The sequence below is a fragment of the Drosophila navojoa genome, chromosome 2 (assembly GCF_054131105.1).
Source record: "Drosophila navojoa isolate 15081-1374.11 chromosome 2, UAZ_NAV_1.0, whole genome shotgun sequence".
NCBI lineage: Eukaryota > Metazoa > Arthropoda > Insecta > Diptera > Drosophilidae > Drosophila > Drosophila navojoa.
In genome coordinates this window covers 1,795,237-1,816,343 of record NC_142890.1, presented here as the reverse complement: position 1 = coordinate 1,816,343, position 21,107 = coordinate 1,795,237, and the positions used below count along the sequence as shown (strand labels likewise).

The window sequence follows — 21,107 nt, the reverse complement described above, 5'->3', positions numbered from 1 at the left end:
TCAATATTAATGCCATTTACAGTTCTAATTTCGCTTTTTACGTACGCGCACAACACTTAACACACACACACACACACACACACATGCTCAGAGCGTGAGTGAGAGAGAGAGCGTGAAAAGTTGTGCAAGAAGTTGCAGAATAATGCCATATGGAGGCAGCTGTCCCAGCCACGCCCAACGTCCACTTGCTTGTGTATGTGTGTGTGTGTGTGTGTGTGTGTGTGTGTGTGTGTGTGTGTGTGTGTGTGTGTGTGTGTGTGTGTGTGTGTGTGTGTGTGTGTGTGTGTGTGTGTGTGTGTGTGTGTGTGTGTGTGTGTGTGTGTGTGTTTGGGCTTAGCCGCAACATCGTTTATCTTCGGGGGTCATCATCTTATAATATTGGCCTTTCCGACATGCAATAAATTGCGCTCTGGCAAACAACATGTCGGTCGGTCTAACGGACTAACGGCCAGCAGCTCCTTGTTGCAAGTGGCATGCCTTGGCTTAACGGCAAATTGCGCATACGCACCGTGCGGCCAGTGCAAACAAACAGAGCTCGACAACAAAAGCGAATGTCGGCCATATTTGAATAGCCTCTGTGTGCGAGCCTCTCTCTGTCTCTCTGTCTGTCTGTCTGCCTTGGTCTGAAGTGTAGAAAACTAAAATTTAGCTCGGGCTCTAAATAAGGCACAAATACACACACACACACACACAGACACAGGCACAACATGTGGCTGGCCATGGCCAACAATTTGTCCAGTTCCAGCAGGAGGCTAAACGCAAGGCAATGTTCATGTGAAGCTGACATACAAAAGCCGAAATGCTTTTACTCTGTTTCCGCCCTAACAGATAGTCTCACTGCATGTGTGTGCGTGTGCTTGAGTCCATATATGTATGTGTATGTGTGTGTGAGCGTGTTTCTATTTAGTTTAGAACTAAACCGGAAATTGAGGCGTTTTGTGTTTTGCTTGTTTTTGTTAGATTGTTGTTATTTTAGTTAACAATTTATTTAGTTACAGCGCAATCACACACAGACACACACACACACTCGCATACACTCGCACACACACTGTAACAATTTATATGATCTTGTGAATTATTTGTGTTGCATGTTGCATTGTTCAAGTGGATGGCCACACTTTAAACGCAACTGCAGTCAGCTTATAGTGAATACCTTTAGCAACACCAACGAAAACCTCAGCCGGTGCGGCTGCTGCTGCTGCTGCTCGTCTTCTCCCCGTCTCCTCCTCGCCTAACTCTTATTAATTTCCTGCTCCGAGTCAGAAATCTTTTAGCCAAGCGCATCATTTTCATGTGGTTTCATGTGGTTAGCTATTATAATATAAATACTTTCTAAACGTTGCCACGCCTCAAGTTTTCAGACTCTGTGGCTGCGAGCTTAATGTTGTATCATCATTTGAGGTTTTCGCTTGAACCAAATAAACACATATGTGGGTTGCTCCAGTTGATAATATGGTTAAATAAACTCAATTTGAATAGATAAATATCGATTAATTATCGTTATGTTGGCTGAGCTAATAAATATAAGAGTTGCAATTCTAGTGAATTGAATTCAAATATCTTGAGATTTATTTCTAGTATAAAAATTGAGTATTTTTATAAGATTTCATTTAATTTATTTATCAATAAATAGAAATTATTTCATTTATTTTTCATTTTAAATAAATAACTAAAAAATAATAATTTTATTACTTTCAATAAACAGAAATTATTTTAATTAAATAAATAATTTAATAATATTTAATAATTTTTTTAAATAATAATAAAAATATTTTCTTTTTAATAATAATAATTTTAATTAAAACTTTTAAATAATGATAACTATAAAATTAATTTTAATTTAAACTGTTTAATACTATTACCTAAATAAATATTTTTAGTTTCAGTTGCTTTAATGCAATTTTAACAAACTAAAATATTTTCTGGTATAATAATGCGTTTTCATTGCATAAATATTTACTCTAGATAAGTAACTGCATAATGCACTGACTTCTTGCCATCTCTAATACTGCAAAAACCAAGTTGGTTAAGCAATTTTACACAATTTGAATTTGAATAGACAATGATTTTAATAAGAGCTTATATATAAAGTTGGGAATGCTGCAGCTGCATTCGAGAGACCAAAACTCGGGCTGGCTGCCATTTTCTGGCTGCCTTTAAGTAACTCGCAGACCAAAAGAAGCCAAGCTACACATAACTTGCTTGCACACACGCACACACACACATACACACATACACAACTAGTCATGCACACTCACACAGAGACCACGAATTATGTTTTCCGTTGCTTTGGCTCTCGGCTACGCTTCGTAGTGCACGCTAAGGCCAGCAGGTGGCGCTAGTTTATTTATATGCCTTGGCGAATGTGAATGCGATTCTGATTGTATGTGTATCTGTGTGTGTGTGTTGCATAACACACTCTCTGCCTTGCCTGCTGCGTCGTCTGCCGCAGCCTTTCACTGCTGCTTGGCGTGTTGATGTTGTTGAACTCATTGCAAATAAATACGCTTTTTGAATGCGCATGTAAATGACTTCATAAGCATTTTATTACCACTAAGTTTCAGCGAGTGTCTGCACACGAGTAAGAAAGAGAGAGGGGGAAAGAGTGAGGGAGAGAGAGGCTTGTGTGTGTACTGAAATCAATTTCTCTTAACATCTACCTCTCCCTCTCTCTCCCGCTCTCTCTCTCTCTCTGTCTGTCTGTCTCCCACCATCTTTGCCCTCGCATAGGCCATCAATAATGAGCGCTATTTCGCCTTCATTTTCAGCGCGGTTTTCGCTCTTGACTAAAATACTCGATGCCCGCATATCGAAATTGTTGTTTTAATTTTTAATGAGCACCATTCGCGGAAGTCATACATCATTAGTAGCAAATCCGGACAACTTCAATTTCAATTTCAATATACGAGCCTCCCTGTCACACACACACACACATACACAGAGTGAAACCATGCTGCAGCGGCACGTGATGCTTGACGAGGCGCGCACAGACACAAAACACAGAAAATACATAAATTTCAACAAGTTCGACCTGCTCTAGGCACACTTGATCGACTAGCAGTTATGCTGTAAATATCATATAAATACTGGCATCAATTGTTTATAGAACCAAAGCTCAGCAATATCTATAGTCCTTGTCTTAAAAGCTTAAATAAAAAAATAAAAAATAAATAAAAAAAAAAAGTTTTTATATATTATATTTTTTATATTATTTATAATATTTTGAGCCTTGAGTTATTTGTATTTTATGTTTTGTTTTATTTATTTTATCTCTATGGAGAGTATTTTGATGTAGTATTTTATATATCTTGTGAATAGATAAAGTAGCTCTCATATTCATTTTAGAGGTGAGCCAGATAAATACTTAAAGTCAATGGCAGAATTCGATATTTATCGATTTCGAAAAGAAAATTGAACAATTTTGATAAAAGCATTGGTAAATTATTTATTGAAAAAGATGAAGATCGTGTAAAATGTTTATAGATTAATTATGTATAGATTTTTTTTATTAATATAATTATAAATTTAGTTAAACAATAACATAGCTATCAGCAATGTGAACTAGATCGATTACAAGATCGATTAACATAGCCAAGCATGCATACTTAAATTTCTTGATATTCTTTCCCATTCATAAAAGTCTTCAACATGCTGTGTTTGTATATATTCCTCAAATAGCTAAACATATATTTTCTTACTACTACAAATCTCTATTAATAACGAGTCGTATACATATATGCAAAATATAAATATATATACATTTTATATAAATGCGCCTTCAAATATATCTAATTCTATTTATGTTTTCTGCACAACAGTCTATGGCCTGAACATGCTTTTTTTAGCCACACTAAATGGGCACAGGGTATAAAAAGGAATCACAATTAATGAGTTCGTTGAATGCGCTCGGGTGTCTCTCTGTCTGTCCGTCCGTCTGTCCTCCCGTCTGTCTGTCAGTCCGTCTCGGAGCTCTTCCGTGCTGTCTCTTCCTGCCAGGCAGTCAGGGGCTGGCTGACTGCTGAAAGCCGCTTTTCATGCCCTTTGCGCTCTTCCCTTTTGCCGTTTTGGCATATCGAGTGCCTGGCATATGATTGCAAATGCCGCACATTAGCGGATATCAAGTGGGTGTTACCGAGTGTATGTGTCGTCGAGCACCCACACACAGATAAAGAGAGCCTATGTGTGTGTGTGGGTGTATGTTGTTGTTGTTGTTGTTGTGTCTGATGTGCGCGCTGTGCGCGAGTCCATGCCAAATTGAATTTCTAGCCTTTTAGATCTTTTCAAATGCCTTGTAATTGAGTCATTTGAATTCTGACTTTTCAATTTATACAGCGAAATTGTGCTTCTGTGTGTGTGTGTGTATGGGTGTGTGTGTGTGCGTGATTCAATCTTTTCAACTTAATTTAAGTGATTGCCCCGCCGCATTTACCAATTAAGTCGTCAGATGCGATTATTATGCACAATCGAAACTGATTTCTTTGTATTGCAGAGCCGTATGTGGTTGCCTGGAAGCGTGGCATTGCCATCCTGACGGCTGGCTCCGTTAAAGTGACGCCCGATCCGCGCGTTCGCCTCGTCAGCGGCTTCAATCTCCAGATCCGCGACGCCGTGCCACAGGACGCCGGCGATTACATTTGCCAAATTGCAACGATGGAGCCACGCGAAATTACGCACACCGTCGAGATATTGGGTAAGTGGCTGGGGCACCCAGAAAGAAGAGCCAATCAACCCACATTTTTGCAGCTCATATTCTAAAGCTCTCCCCTTGCTATTGTTATGCAAAGCAGCTGAGCGATAGAGAGGGCCACAGGAAGGGAGAGAGAGAGGGGAAGTTTTTGAATTTTTTGGGATAGTTTTATATATTTTTATGGCCAAATTTATGCGGCTCACAAATCACTTGGGTCCATTGTGCACATCATTTGGACACCTCTACTCAATGGGTGTGTGTGTGTGTGTGTGTGTGGCTCGAATTAACATATCCTTAGATCCTGCGCCTGGCCCACTCAAATATGCTAAGTAGCTGAGCTGCAATTTGGCGGCTTTATGACCACAGATTCAATAGGCAGGCCAGCATTGGATAGCCAGTAGAAAAAAAAAAAGGAAGAGAGCAAATCAAAACTAATCTGCCATTTGCTCCCATTCTGCTGCAGTTTCAACAGATTCCCTTTTTTCGGGCAGCGGATGCAAATTTGCCCCAAGCAGCCGCTCCCTAAGGCTCTTAGCTACTTCCTGGCCCAACTACGCACTCTGCCTAACAATTTCGCTCACTCGCTCACTCGCTCTCTCTCTCTCTCTCTCTCTCTCTCTCTCTCTCTGTCTGTCTGTCTCTTGGCTTTGTCTACTTCCTGGTCCTGGCTGCGCCTGCTCTTTGCTGCGTCTTCTAATCAGCAATGATGAATAATTTGCATATATTTGGGCTTCATACAATTACAATGTTGCCTTTTTATTTGCATACGCCTGGCCACGCCCACACGCCCACACGCGCCCAGCCACAGCTGGCAGTGTTAACACTTTTGGCAACTTTTGGGCGTGTGTGCGGCGCATGCAAATTGTGATACAATTCCCAAAATCTCCAAAGTGTAGAGCCACGATTCAGCCAGGATTCGCAGGCAGCGAGTAGTTCGTAGTTGCCTGGCTGCAGTTGTCCTTAAAGATGTCCTTTAAAACAAAACACGCAGACAGAACATTATACTCCAATTTTGCTGGCCTATAAAAAATGCGTATTTATTTGAGCCAACGCAGAGAACCAAAAAAAAAAAAAAGAAAGGAATCGCCGCAGCCAACTTTTTTCATTTGTCATTGAAACTTGGTCCTGGCGCTGATCCTGCCACTGCCTGCCTGTCCTGGCCTGTCCTGGCTTGTCCCGGCCACAAACAAACATTAAACAAGCACCACGAGCTGCCTGCCCGACGAGCCGCAAAAAAAAGTCGATTATTGAAAAGTTTTGTTTATTTTATGTGTTTATTATGCGCTCCGTTTGCCAAATAATGATCATGGCCAGAAATATTTCGTTTATTGAACTTTGGCAGCGCACGTAAATTGTGATCCCCGTCTCCCGTCTCACCCGCCCAAAGGAAGTGCCCCACTACCAATTGCCGCATTGTTGTCAAAGGAGAAACAAGCAAAAATAATGCCCTGGCGAAGTTTTTATAGGCTCAGCAGCAGCAGCAGCAGACACCCCTAAAAACCAGGAGCACCAGCCCAGTGAAGGCCATCCCCCGCACCGCCCCGCCCCGTCCCACTCTCAATATATGCGCGAATATAAATTTCATAAAGTTTGCCGCGCTCTGGCATTTTGGCTCGCCAGCTTTTACGAGCGTAAATTACTTTCGGCTTGGCCTCCGCACTAAAGATGAAAAAATAATGTGCGCCTGCCAAACTTTTGCACTTGTCCTGACTGCCCGACAGCGACGCCAGCAGCGACGCCGACGGCGGCGTCAACATCAGCGCACTTACAAAGACATTAGCCAAAGAGAATGGCCCGGGCTGGCCGTTCCCTCTATGAGGCAACCGGACCTCACCAACCATAGCTGGCCCCAAGACTGCCCCAAGACTGCAAACTTTGCCAGTTGACAAATCTTTTAATGCGGCCGAAAACAGCAAAACGAGCCGAAAAACACACAAAAACATATCCTGAATATATTTCTGCTCTGGCCCACATTCATGTACATCGTGCCACATGCGACTCCTGCCGCTGTTGCATGTGTGCTGTGGCAGCACAAATTGTGGAAGATGACAAAGTTGATGCTATTTAAATTACTTATTCATTACATTATCTACGTTGGAGTACACACAGAAAGCAGCAGAGCCTAATAGATGGAGCTAAAAAAGACGCTGATTGATTAGAGACAGAGTCTATGCGTTAATAAATCAAGAACTGACTGAGCCGCAACCTAATGTGAATGGCAATAGTTTTGGTAAAATGTATATTAAAGGCGAATAGACTCCTTGCTTTACTTGTATTTATAGTAAAAGGTTTTTTTTTCAGTTTTTATACCCTGAACCCATTGAAAATGGGAAATCAGGGTATAATGGTTTTGTTAAAAGTATGTAACAGGCAGAAGGAGGCGTGGCAGACCCCACAAAGTATATATATTCTTCTATCTCAACTTTTTGCCTTTCTATACACAAATTACACTCTTGTTCTTTTTCTTCCAACTCAACTATCGAAAGCCTTCGATATGGTTTAGTATCGATGGGTGTATATCCATTCATAGTTAACCGTAGTGCTGTTCCCTCTTATCACTTATGAGTCTACTACAATATGAAGCTTAGAATGATTGGCCTAGCAGCTTTGTGGTATCGGGTATCTTACAATCAACTATTTTCCACTTGTTTTCTGTAAGAATTATGCGAGGGTGATTCCATGATTATCGACTTATGTAAATTCTAAATCCATACAGAAAAGACAAAGCATGAGGAGCATAATGAAAATAAAAATGGGTTATTATACAACATGTTTGGGAATCACAGAATCGATATATATTAAGTAAAACCGATCATCTATGGCTGCATTACAAAGTCTTGTTATTCCAATTACTTTGCGGCATGCATAGAGCACATGAAGAGATTGGAAGAGTGTGCTCTAACAACACTCATCATCCACTCAGAGCTTGTTGATCTGATTTGCCAGTCACTGAACGATGCCCCAACACATTGACATGCTTTATCCTCAGTTCATTTGGCTTAAGGGCAGACTTCTTCATCTACAGCTCCCACGTCTGTCAATGCTATCGACTATTAACTCTGTTTGCTCTCACAGCCAATTGCATCGGGCTATTAACGCCTTTGTGTGCTGTTCGAATGCGTTGCAATTGGCTTCAGAAATCAGTTGCATCAGCTGTGGCTTTAAGCTGTCGACTTTTTGAGTTTAATGTGCGTTTGCTGTTGACATTATTTCAATTACGGATTGCGTGTAATAAAACCAATTTGACATCTGTCAGCCAAATGTCCATTAGCTCGACTGCGCCACGCCCACCTGGCGCTCAACCGCAAACGTGCCGCAGAACATTAAGTTATGTGGTTGGCATGTGGGCAGCTATTGCGGTCATTCATGCAGCTCGTCATCTACTCAACTTTATTGTTGTCATCGATGTAATTTATTGATGTAGCTGCCTGGTGACGTCATCCGCATGCGAATGCCACCTCAATTGATATGGCCGACAGTGCTGGACGCATGTAAGCAGCTTAAAGTCATTGACATGCGCCTAATTAGCAGCTCGATCGGCGGCCCAATCGATTGGAAAGCCTAATTACTATTAGCTAGCTGGTTGACTGGCTGACTGGCTGGCTAGCTGCTGGAATAGCTGGAAAATAAAACCACACAATTGTAAATTATAAGGCCAATATGCAAAAGCAATTGTGCGCAAATTCACAGAGTGAGAGAGGGAGCGAGTGAGGAAGAGAGAGAGCAGCAGGGTGAGGCAGGATTTAATTATGTGCAGCAGCAGCAGCAGCAGAAATAATAATAATAGTAATAATAATTGTGCAATACAATAACAATAGAGACAAGACAAAGGGAAGCAGAAAGAAAGGAAAGAAGGGAAAGAAGGGGAAGAGGGCAGAGGAGAGAGCTGCCATACAATATGCACAATAAACAAGAGTCGTAGGTAGTTGGCCCAAGTTGTCTTGGATACTTGAGACAAATTACCAACACAATGGGCAAGCAAATTGCAAGGATATGCCAAAAGAGATATGCCAGGATGCGCCAGGATGTGGCAGGATGCGCCCAGCATGCCAACAATTAAAATGCGAAGCAAAATACACTTTACAAGCACTTGGGATGCCGTTTAAGTTTTAGCACTCAACTTTGCCAGCCAACTACGGATTTAAATTACTTAGCAGATGGCTAAGCAAACTCGCCTCCTCTTACACTCCCACTGCCACGCCTCCTATAAAAACTTGGCTTGTTGCATGCGCCCAGTCCCAATCGAACTATGCAAGTTTTGCAAGCCGCAAAAACCTAAAAGCTAAAGTTGCTGCAGCTCGGCGAAATAAGGCATAAAATCAATACTAAATGCACTGAGCGAAATAGTGGAGTGGAATTTAAATTCCCAGCAAATTAAATTGAAATTCTTGAAATTATTCACAGACGCAAACGAAATATAAAATACGTTTTGACTTTCGCCTAATGAGCTTTCGCTTTGTCTAAGTATTCACTCTCATATATCCCCCTATTTCACGTTAAGCATTAATTGTAACCTGATATTTCAGAGTCTGAGTTCGTTATATTTCCGAGAACAGCTTGTTACGCTCTCGAATTTCCTGGGTATTTGAAATTAATGGCGGAGAGCAGAGTATTCCATCAAGTGGATACAATTTTAACAACAATTTCAGAATTTTTTTGAAATCAATTTGTGTATATTTTACATACCTCAAATTCAATTCTTTTCTATAGTAGAAGGAATTTTAAGCAATTTTATTTCATTCATTTGTATACCTTAAATTTAACTGTATTATATCTTGATGGCAAATATATTTTGAAGAAGGTCAATTTAAAGCTTTATTTATTTATCATTCGATTAAATAATATTTTTAAAATTAATATTGTAAAACTAAAGAACTTTGTTCAAATTTAATGCTGGAATAGTTGCGTTGCTTTAAATCAGTTGAAGGAAACTTAAAAATATCTGTTGAAATATAATTAACTTAAAGGGAAATCTGCTCTAGATTTATGCTTCATTTGTATAACATGTTGCTCATATACTTCTGAATGCCCCTATATCGTTATGTATTACACATACTTTATCAATGAAGCATCTTCTGCCTATTTCACTTGCTGTAATTACAATCAACACATTTCTATGACAAAGAGTTCAATGCATCACAACTCTATTTACTATGGAAGGCAGACTCTACTGCATTACAAAATGTATTACTGCCACTAAATTTTAATCAATATAAAAATATCAAAACGACATATTGTTATTGATGATACCACAAGAACAGAAAATACAACAGCCCTGAGAGACCGAATGCCATAAATCTATTCATATTCATTATAGCTTCAATTTGAATGTTCTTCCAGCTTATTATTAAATTACTTGACATAACCTCAAATCGACAGCCAGTTATTGAAAGTGTTTTATTACCAATTGCCTAACCAGTTTCTACACAGATAGTTTACTCATTTGTTCTTAGCAAAAATTCCAGACATTTATTGAATTCCTGTAAATGTGTTGAATTCCTGTAAATGGCTACATGGCTCAAATGTGAATCCTATTCTTAGAATTTATAAACTCGAAACTTGAATAGTCCCATTTATGTAACATGCGAAATTGCTTAAGCCTTTCATTTAGCATAATTTGATATATTTTTTATCATTATTAATTTTCTCTAAATTTCTGTTTTATTTGAATTTTGTTCCCACTGTAAAGCTACACGAATTTATAGCTGGCTACAGGTCTCTTAGGGATATTTATTTCACAGGCATATTTATTTTATTAAGCTTAAATCCCTTAATTATTTTATATAAAACTAAAATCTACACAAAGATATAAAAGTCGCTTTCAACTTTAAACTAAAATTTAATAAAGCTCAACTCACTCTTTGATTCTCGCTGTGTGTATGGCAAACAAATCTATGCATATATACATATATATACATGTATATATATGTATGCGTGATATAAGTGTGTAAGCATGTATCGGTGAGCTTGTAAATGGCCGCAAGTTCCTTCAAAAGCTGCCGCTGTCGACGTCGCCGTCGCCGTCTGCTGCTGCTGCTGCGGATATTGTGGCTACTGCGGCATCGTTTGCCATGAAAGAGCTCGCTTATTAAAATCGTCGACTGCTCGCCCCACTCTCTGCTCCAAGGCCGCTGCCATGCCCACTTTCAGTTCGCCCATTACCAGTTCCAGTTTCAGTTCCAGCTCCAGCTCCAAAGGCAGGCAGCCGCAAGCCTCGGCAGCTGGCATGGGGTGAGACGGCGATTGGCATCGCATTAGTCGTCATCTGCATGACATTACATGCCGCAATCCACGTATTACATGCCACACACACACACACACACACACACACATTGAAAATGAACTGCTCTATAAGTCGTCAACTGCCTTACAGTTATGACCATGGTAGCCGGGTACTCAGGCGAGTGCTCGTATTTATTGAATTCAATATGCGCTGACGGCTGTCGGGCATAAAGTCTCACCAAAGCGTGAAATTATTGAAAATATATATGTATATCTAGACAGAGAAACAGAGGGAAAGAGCCAAGGAGAGAGAGGGATGCTGTGAGAGAGGGGCAGCAGCCAGGGGCCATAGACATATACATATACATACACATATACATAGTTATAGATACAGATACGAGTGCAGATAGAGATATAGATACCAGGCAGAGCCAGAGTAAGGCAGCGCATCCCTTGCTGAGCAAACAGAAGACGACTTCATTGCGAGCTCTCGGTCCCAGGGCATGTCCTTTTCTATATTTTTGCATTTCCTTCTCCTTCTCCGTCTCCGTCTCCTGCTCGTTCTTCTTTCTTTCTTTTTTGTGGTTTAGTTTTGGCTGTGCGCCACAGTGCCATGATTTATTAGAGTCGCATGCAGATTTGCCAGCACATCGTAGACATATCTACACATACACATATGTAGCTATAGATATATGTATGTGTGTGTGTCTGTCTCTCTCTATATAGCTCTCTTTGTGATCAATTGTAATTTTCTTTCAAATGCAAATATAGTCTGCTTTGTCTCCCGCACATTTCTATTTGTGTTTTTCGTTTTTTTTTTTGGCCAACAATAAATCTCATCGCATCGCATCGCATCGCTCTCTGTTATATTTCGCAAATTCGATACTATTTCAGCCACAAATTGCATCAATCAAATGCATTTTGTCACAGAATTCTGTCGGAATTTCAGCTGCCCCACTTTTAATTCAGACATGTGTAATATAATTCCGGGGGAAAATGTATTTTCCAAATAAATTATGCATGTGTGCGTGTGTGTGTGTGACTAAATAATACCCTGGAATTGCTTGAAATTGTTCAGCAAACATTGTAGCTAGCATAAGTGAATTGACGAGAGGAGAGGCAAGTCAAATGTGTAGTTTCGACTAGCAGCTACCCTGTATAGTAAAAAAAATAACTTTTAATTAAAGACTTATTAATATATTTATATATATATATATTATCATACTCTTCTTCTGTAATAAATGAATTTATTGAATCATAACTTGTGCGGTGCCACTCACGTCTATCATAGCCCACTTGCCTCTTGCTTATTGCTACAGGGTATTTTTGGCCGAAACACATCAAAAGCTGAAAATCAAATAAAATTCATGCATAAACCAGGCTTAACTGTAACCCCCAGCTGCCCAGTGCATATAAATATATTTGTATGCCTATAGCCCTAGGGGGGGCGTGGCACTTGTCGAATGTCCTTGAATGCGACAGCAGACCAAAGCAGACATTGTCGTAATTTTTAGTTTATTTTTGTGGGATTTCTTTTGTTTTCTCATTGTTGTTGCTTTTTTTTTTTGTTTTTTTGTGAAAACAGCTGTAAAATAATTTGGCCACAAAAATATAAATAAATGCGAGGCTCAAATTAAATAAAAGGACCCCCGAGCTGTGCAGGCCAAAGCCAACAATTGGCAGCTGGCTATATCTCCGTCTTATTCTCAGGCTGATTCACATTTGTGTGTGTGTGTGTGTGTGCGTGTAGGGGGTGGGGGTGGTGTGTACTGGCTCCACATGCGTAACCGCCATTTTGCACTCATTCAATTTGCATTTGTGCGCATATTTATTCAAATTGTTTGGCGTCCGTTTTTGGTCCTCTTGATCCTTGGCCAGGGCAGCTGGGCTTTGCATACATTTGCCATACAGCCGGACGCTGGGCACTCATTGTTGTCCAGTCCCACACAAAAGAGAGACAACAACCAGCCAGATACAACTGCCCGTTTCTAATGTGTTTTTCTCAGCTTTCCCATTTCCACTTTTCACATTCCACTTTTAACTTTCTACTTTCTATTTTGCTGCTGCTGTTTCTGTTTATTTTGGTCTGTGTGCAGTGCCACCGAGGATTCATCACATTAGCACCGGCGGACATTTGCAAGTCAAAAAAGGTTCATCAGTGCGCATTGAGTGCTCGGCCTCTGGTAATCCAACGCCAAATGTGACTTGGAGCCGCAAGAATAATATTTTGCCCAATGGTAAGATTTTTGCATAAGTAGGCCAAAAGGATCCCAGCCGACCAGCCAGCTAGCCAGCCAGGACAACGGCGCAAATTAATAGCATCAAGCTTAACAGAGGAACGAAAAAAAATGTGCAAAAGTAAATGAATATAAAGAACTTGAACAATTTCCATAAAAATGAAAAGTCAGGAGACAGCTGAAGTGTCTCTCTGTGCGGCTGGCTGGCCTCTGGTGCTGTGGTCCATTGGTCCTTGGATCCTTGTAATTGCCTCGTGTCATTTCACATCGATGTGCGCATTTCTTTATCCACTTTGATTTTTTTTCTTTTGCAGGCGAGGAGAAGCTCCACTCGCACGTCCTGTCCATCGAGAATGTGGATCGTCATAAGGGCGGCGTCTACATATGCACCGCAAACAATGGCGTTGGCCAGCCCGCATCCAGCCAGGTCGTTCTGCACGTCCTTTGTAAGTAGCACACACACACACACACACACACACACACAGAGACGGCCGCCACAAGCGCCGCTGCACAACAAATTAATTTCAGCTCCAATTGCTAGACACTTCAATTTATTTGTGAACTGATTTCAAATGGTTATTGGCCAGAGAGGCGAGCGACGAGCGACGAGCGACGAGAGGCGTGGCCGAGTTGCCAATTATGGAAGTGCCTCGCTCCGACTGACACTTGCTTAAAAATTTATATGCAATTTGTGCTGAAAGGCGAATGGCAAAGGTCATTGGAGCAACGCGAGCCAGGCAGCTAATTATACGCAGCCACGCCCCAAGCGCCCTCAATGCGATTTCTATTTTTAATTTCACTTCTTGTGTTGCGTTCATGTTGTTTATTAATTTTCTTACAATAAATAAACACACATACAAATAAACAAATATGTATATATGTATATATATATTTACAGATCCGCCTGAAATCTCCGTGGAGCGCCCCGTTGTCTTCTCGGGCGAGGGGCACGAGGCGATGCTGGTCTGCATCGTGCATGGCGAAACACAGCCTGAGGTATGTTTTAATTAAATTTGCCGCATAAATTTTCATTTACGCGCTGGCGCTCACTTGGACATAAAACAGCACAATTTACCACAAAACCCATTAATATATATACATATATACATACGTACACCCACGCGTGCATATACTAATTTGCAGCACTGTGCTGCCAGCTGAACAATCGAAGCAAAGCCGCAACATTGAAAAATATTCTAGCATACTTTTTGGGGCATCTGTCTTATATGTATGTATGTAGCTTTAATCTTCAAGCGCCGCAGCAATTGTATCTCAAATTTGTTTTTGTTCCGACGGCCGTCGAAATGGAAAACTGACAATAACAACAACAACAGCAGCAGCAACAACGACAGCTGCCAGCACATTAATTAAAAGTCTGCAAAAGGCAAATTGAAGTGCCGCACAAAGCATAATTTTAATCAAACATGCAACGCATGCACCTCTTCCACACACAAAAAAGTGACAGTGTCAAAAATAGAGTAAGCAGAGCAAGAGCAAGAGCAAGAGACAGACGGAAAGAGAGAGGGAGCGAAAAAAAATAACACTTCTTGTCAAATTGTGTGGAAATGTGCAAGTGGAAATACCCCTTAGCTGGGAAATATATTCGATTTGCTGAATTTTCGGCAGTAGCTTAAAGAGAATATACAGCAGACGAATGTTGATTGAGGTTGAAGTAGATGAAGCAGAGCTTAGATATAAAACATGGCAGACTTTAGAGTAGCACATGAACTGCTTATCTACTGTTATCTTATATAAGTATGAGTAAAAATTATCTTGATTATAAATGCCCTAAGAGCATATTGACTTCAGCTGAACTTGAACTTAGATATGAAAGCATAGACTTGCATGATATATGTATATACGTAAAATCAATTTCATATAACTAGAGACGATTCTGTTGCAATGCATATGCAGTTATGTATCTGATTTAAATTGTAAGCAGCACATATTCCGTCTACTGTCCGTCATCTGTAGATACACACATAGAAATGTCTATATGTCTGTCATCTATGTCTATCTGCCTATCTACATATATGTCACTCTGGCTGTCATGTATTCTTTAGCACTTGTCATATTACGTCTATCGCCTATCGTAAGTCTTTTTCTCTCTGCTATCATCTCTCAATTTGCACATTTTTTTCTTCTGCCTATTTACTCATTTGTCTGTCTGTTGGTCTATCTATTGCCTGTCTGTCGTCTGTATGTCTAAGTGTTTGGCTCCCTTCTTTCTGCTTTCTATCTTTTATGAGTATCTTCGATACTCTATAATCAAGTATCATATACATAGGCTATTGACTATGTATGTATACAGTCTAAATTCTCTGTGTGAGTGCCCAAATATTTACCTTTTTCTATCCGTCTGCCATATTTCTGTCTCAGCTCTGTGTTATTTGCCCTATGTCTATTTTTCTCTCAATCTCCTCAATATTATCAAGTTGAAGACCAAAAGACTCGCCATTTTAACTGAATCCCTAGCTAAGCTCAAGTAGAGCTCACCCAAACTTTTCTTAGATGTGCATTGCATTTTTGAACAATTAAAAAAAAAAACGTTATTAATTCTTTCACAATTTTCAATAAACTAAAAACAGATAAAACATTTACACTACAAATTACATGTATTTACTACAAATTAAATGAATTAAATTAAAAAAAAACAAAACTTTTAAATGCAAAAAATTCGTTGCTTACGACAAATAGGTATATATGCAAAACCTAGTGAAAAAACTGGCAAAGGAACCCAGAGACATCTGAAACATTTCACACATCTGCACTCTATGGCATGCTCGAAATGCGCCCATTTTTTATTTTTTTTATTTTTAATCTGCGGCACATTTCGTCAAAGGGAATTATAATACCCTCTAAAAGGGTATTATAAAGCAACAGAAATATGCTCGTCTGGATATGTTAACAGAGAAGACTATATATATGTATAAACGTGTATGTATGTGTGTATGCATATTTACGCTGCTGGCCAATTCGTTCTTTTTATATATATTTTTTTTATAGAGAAGTATTTATATTTTTTGTGCTGTTCGCCTTTGCCGACATTTAAATTAATGCGCTTGGCTATAATTCAAAGTAAAATTGCGGAAGTTGCCAAAGCGGAAGTGTGAAGGGAGAGAATGCCAACAAGAAGAAGACGCAAAAAAATGCCAAGCTGAGCATGTAAAAAATGCCATCACAGTGCGAGTGAGAGAGGGAGACTGAGAGACTGAGTGAGAGAGAGAGAGAGTGGGCTATATAATGACTGGAGACCGCAAATGTCAATGCTTAAAATTATACAGCCTCGGTTCGCCTCACATAGCTGAGCGAATGACTGACCAAGCTCTATGAACTGCCCACTCCAGGGAGCCTCAGCTAGAGCCAGCTCCGGCGCCTGCCTTCATCCGGCCGTTGTTCTAGGAATTTTGGGGGCGTTGCATTACGTTTTTATGCTATTTAATTTTTCACAATTTTTTTTTTTTTTTAGCTATTTTTCCAGCCACAAAAGAGTTGACTTCGCGCTTTCCCAGTAAAAGCGCCAACTACTTATTTACTTTTCCCTCTCTCTCTCTCTCTCTCTCTCTGTTTTTTGCTGTTGCCGTCCTTTGTTTGTGCTGCTGGACACATTTCATTATACAACGACAAGTTGCCCGCCGTCCGGCTCGATTTGCAGATGGACATGGCATTTGTAGTCTTTGAGAATGGCATTTCCGCATGCAATTTTTACTAGCTGCCAGTTCGCTTCTCTCCCTCCCTTCCTCTCTCTCTCTCTCATTCTTTGGCTGTTTTATGACTCCAGTTGAATGTATAGAATTTAACGCTTCGCTCATGCCACACGCTAACGAGGCCCCTTCCACCGCGCAACTTGCAGCTGGCAACTTGCAACTTACAACTTGCAACAGCTCACAGCGTGTGCCTGCATTTCAAAAACCTAACCCGAAATGCCCGCCGCCCTGCTTCCATCAGGGTATTCTGTTGCCTCGCAGCTAAACAGGGCGCATCGAAAAGTTCTTAAACTCGGGCACATCAGAGTTGCATAAGAATTAATTAACCTTTCATTTGTAGTTTGTATAACAGCAATTGTTTAAGGTATTCCAAATGGGGAAATAATAAGAGGTTACTTTAAGCAAAAATATGCATTTGCTTTTCTTTCCATTCAAAAAGGCTTTGTGATAGAAGAGGCCAACGAATATATGAGAGATTGATCCGATATGAGAATCTGATCCGAGAAGTTCTATTGGCATACGGCATCAGAAGAGTCAAGAGAAAATTGAAAAAGAGTAAGTGAATAGGAGACTGAAGTATGCCCTAGGGTTGCCTATAAATCAATAAGTCTCAGCGTAAATATTTTTATTATATACATATATGTAAATTCCTGAAGAGAAGCATTCCATAACTTATATTCGTACTCTATCTAGACTATTAAATTCCAAATGCTATTGGTCTAAACTTTGTTGGTCTGTGTAGCCGTAAATAAGAAAATAGTAGAGATTATTAATAATATCATAAATAATCCATGTTTATTCCTAGCCTAAAGAAAAAGGAGAGGTGTATATGTGTGTGTGTGTGTGCATATATAACCAGGAAATGTGTGTGTATATGAATCAAAGACAATGCTTGACAATTGGCTTAGCAATAAATACTCTACATTATGCACATATCTAGAGAGTATATACGGCTAACTACGATACATAGACCTAGATAATTTGCATGCAAATTGTGAAGTGAACAAGGAGAAATCTAATTTATATTGTATTCATGATTTGTCTTGCATTTCATTTTTAATTAACTCGGAATATTTGTGGCTAATCAGGAAGGCGACTCTAATGCTGCAGCTGATCGAATTGGATATTAATTTGCAAAGAATGCAAATGTGCTTGATGAATTGATGAATTGCCGCATTGTTGGGCGTACGAATATGCCCTGATTGATATTGATTGATGCTGGCTGGCGCATTTTTAATTATGTTTTTGACAATGGCTCGCCGCAACAATAAGCCAACTGCGGCAAAGTTGCCGAGGTGCGGCATGCATGCCGCATGCTAATGCCGCTGCCATTGAGAGCTATTAATAATTAAGCTTTAAAGGACAAACACACCTGCAATGTGAGTGTGTGTGTGTGTGTGTGCGTGTGTGAGAGTGTGAGTGGCACTTACATGTGTGCATATTTGCATATTAATTAGGAACGGCGGCACAGGCTGTGGCAGATTCATAATCCATTGATATATATATATATATAATGTTGATTTGTTGCATAATGAATACCATAAACAGGCAGCCGGCGACCCCGGCCCCCCGCTGAGTGGCAGCTGGCGAGGCAACATTGTCATTAGAGCAATTGTCATTAACATGATGAGCGACAGCAATGAGACAACATCATTATCATTGCGAGAGGCGAGCGCATTGCCGTTGTCATCGTTGTCATCGTTGTCATCGATGTCATCGATGTCGTTGGCAGGCGCATTAAACATGCAGCCGCATTTGACACAGCTATCAACAGCTAACAACCATTAACGGGTGTTGCCCGTACAGACCGACCTATCTCCACTCTCCAGCTCCAGCTCCTGCTGCAGTTGCAGTCGCAGCTTCAGGGCGCCATGCAGCTTAATGCGCTCTGTCATCGCGCTGGCCGGGACGGCCTGGGTCGTTGTCATTGCTTTTAATTATTTTCCAAATTAATTTTCAAATTGGTAAATTTCTTCCCATTTGACACAGACACACACACATGCACATGCACATACGCATATCACATTTTGATAGAACTGCGCGCGCTCTCTCTCTCTCTCTCTCCCTCTTTTCAGGCCTAATGAGTTTTTATGCTGTCAGCGTGTGTGTGTGTGTATGTGCTTGTGTGTGCGTCTGACACAGTAATTGACTGCAAGTTTTGCCTAGTTATAAAACAGTTACGCCCTCGGCGTCTGCTCGCTCGCATATTGTCATCCGGAATTGGGCGTATTTCGAGTGCCGATGTCAAGCACTTAATTATCCTGATTTTATTAGGTTTAACTATGCATTCGATTGCGCTCCATTTGAAATCAATTTCAAATCTGAATTAGCCCAAGCCAACATTGATTGAGAAGTATTTGCGCAGCTTGTGTTTGCCCAAAGTGCAATCGCAAATAATATTGAGCATAATCGTGATTCAATATTGCTGAGGTTAAGTTTCTATTGAGACCTTAGATTTTGGGTAAATTATGATGAAAAACTAGCAATTGATATAGAAAGTATGCCTTACCCGCTTTCTGTACGGTAATTTCGTTAGTCTGTATCAAATCAGTCTGATTAAACTAACTAACTTCACTAACTAACTACTATTGAAATCAGTCAATCAAATAGTCCAAAGTCAATCAATCAATAGTTTTAGCTATGTCATTCCGCCAATCAGTCAGACACACAGTCAATCAGTCATCAGTTTCTCAATCGTGATCAATCAGCTTTAGAGCAGTCAAGCAGTGCTTCAATACATCAATCAAGCAGATCATATTGCTATGGGAATATTTAAAAGTTCATATTTGATTCAATCAAGTTAATTCAAGTTAACTAACTAATCAGTCTTTCAACTAATCTGCTAGTAATTTATGTAGTCAATCAATCAGTCTGACCTTACTCAATCAATCATTCACGTATAATAGCATGTCTACCTCAAATAAGTTAGTATATGTGCACTGCAAATAAGGTAGTATATGACTAAAGATTAAATATATTCTTTAATTATTCGTTTTGTCAATTTGACCTACTGTCAATCAACCCCTGGTCAATCAATTAATTAGAATGACAGCTCGCCATAGATTTATAAGTTTTAAGCAATCAATCCGTATTCTAGTCAGTTTCTTAGTCAGTCAATCAAGCAATAAGTGATCCACTTTCTATACGTCAAGCTTCTTAGTCAATCACTCAGTCAGTGCCCCAATCAATCGCTTCCCCTAGTCCACTTTATGCCACATTCATGGATTCATTAAACATTCAACTCATCATTTTGTCTAAAAATTATTTCATAATTAAATCAAACTGAAAATCTGTTGACATAAATATTAAGTTTGATTGAGCTTCAGCTGCGCATTTAATGATTCGCGTTTTATTTGATTGACAATGCTGTGAAAATATGTCGATTAATACGGCATTATGAATGCTTTATTATCGCAGCGCTCGATAATGATGTTGACGCGACGCATTAATCCGCATCTGAAGAGTCGCTTTTGAAGTGAATCGAAGCGAATGCTTCACTCGCTGCGCTCATTTGATTTTTAATTAGAGCCTTGACACTTTGGACTGTTTGCCTGTGCAATGCGGAAATTAAAAGTGATTTCGTAATGATTCGAGTACAATTGTAAACTGCTGACGTGTAATTAATTACGACAAATTATTTATTAACCAATTTCTATGAGACGAGAGAGACAGACTGAGAGAGAAAGAGAGAGAGAGGGGGAGCAAGCTGGAGCTTGGGTTGTTTGGGTGGCAATCAGGCAGCTCAAGTCAATTGTTGGCTATTAAAGGCGACACTAGCAAGACGAGTCAAGAAAAGAGAGAGCGAGAGAGAGCGAGATAGGTATATAAACAGTTGTGTGCGTGTTTGGCGTTCCACGTTGCGTATGCGTAATTATTTGCTTTGTGCCTGACGGACAGGCTGAGACTCGAACTGAAGCAGCACTCGACACGCAGCTGCTACACAAACACAACAAACACAACACACACGCACACACACACGCACACCTAACAACACTTTTCCGTTAACAATTTCCGCTTTGGCACCCAAGTGGGAATTGCAGCATTGAGCGCGCCAAGTCAAAGCGAAAAGAAACAGCAAAGTCGCAGCTGAGGCGAAGCTTCCATTTCGTGTGGCTGATTAGTGTTGATTGGCATTTCTCGCTTTGCTGCTCATCAATGCTAATTTTTTGTTGTTGCTGCTCATTCTTCGACTTTGGTTTTGTTGCTGCAACACGGGCAGCTTGCAAATGGGAGCGCAAGAGGCCAAAGATTGAT

General features: G+C 40.1%; 1 protein-coding gene across 2 annotated transcripts in view; it reads left to right on the top strand.

Moving 5' to 3' along the window:
- Positions 1-21,107, top strand: part of LOC108660393 (lachesin) — a 96,195-nt gene that overhangs the window by 54,609 nt on the left and 20,479 nt on the right. For both annotated transcript variants that reach the window (XM_030391122.2, XM_030391123.2), the window contains 4 exons: positions 4,490-4,690; positions 13,006-13,146; positions 13,461-13,592; positions 14,045-14,142. In XM_030391122.2, coding sequence (XP_030246982.1) covers positions 4,490-4,690; positions 13,006-13,146; positions 13,461-13,592; positions 14,045-14,142 — 572 coding nt within the window. The remainder of the gene's footprint in view (positions 1-4,489; positions 4,691-13,005; positions 13,147-13,460; positions 13,593-14,044; positions 14,143-21,107) is intronic.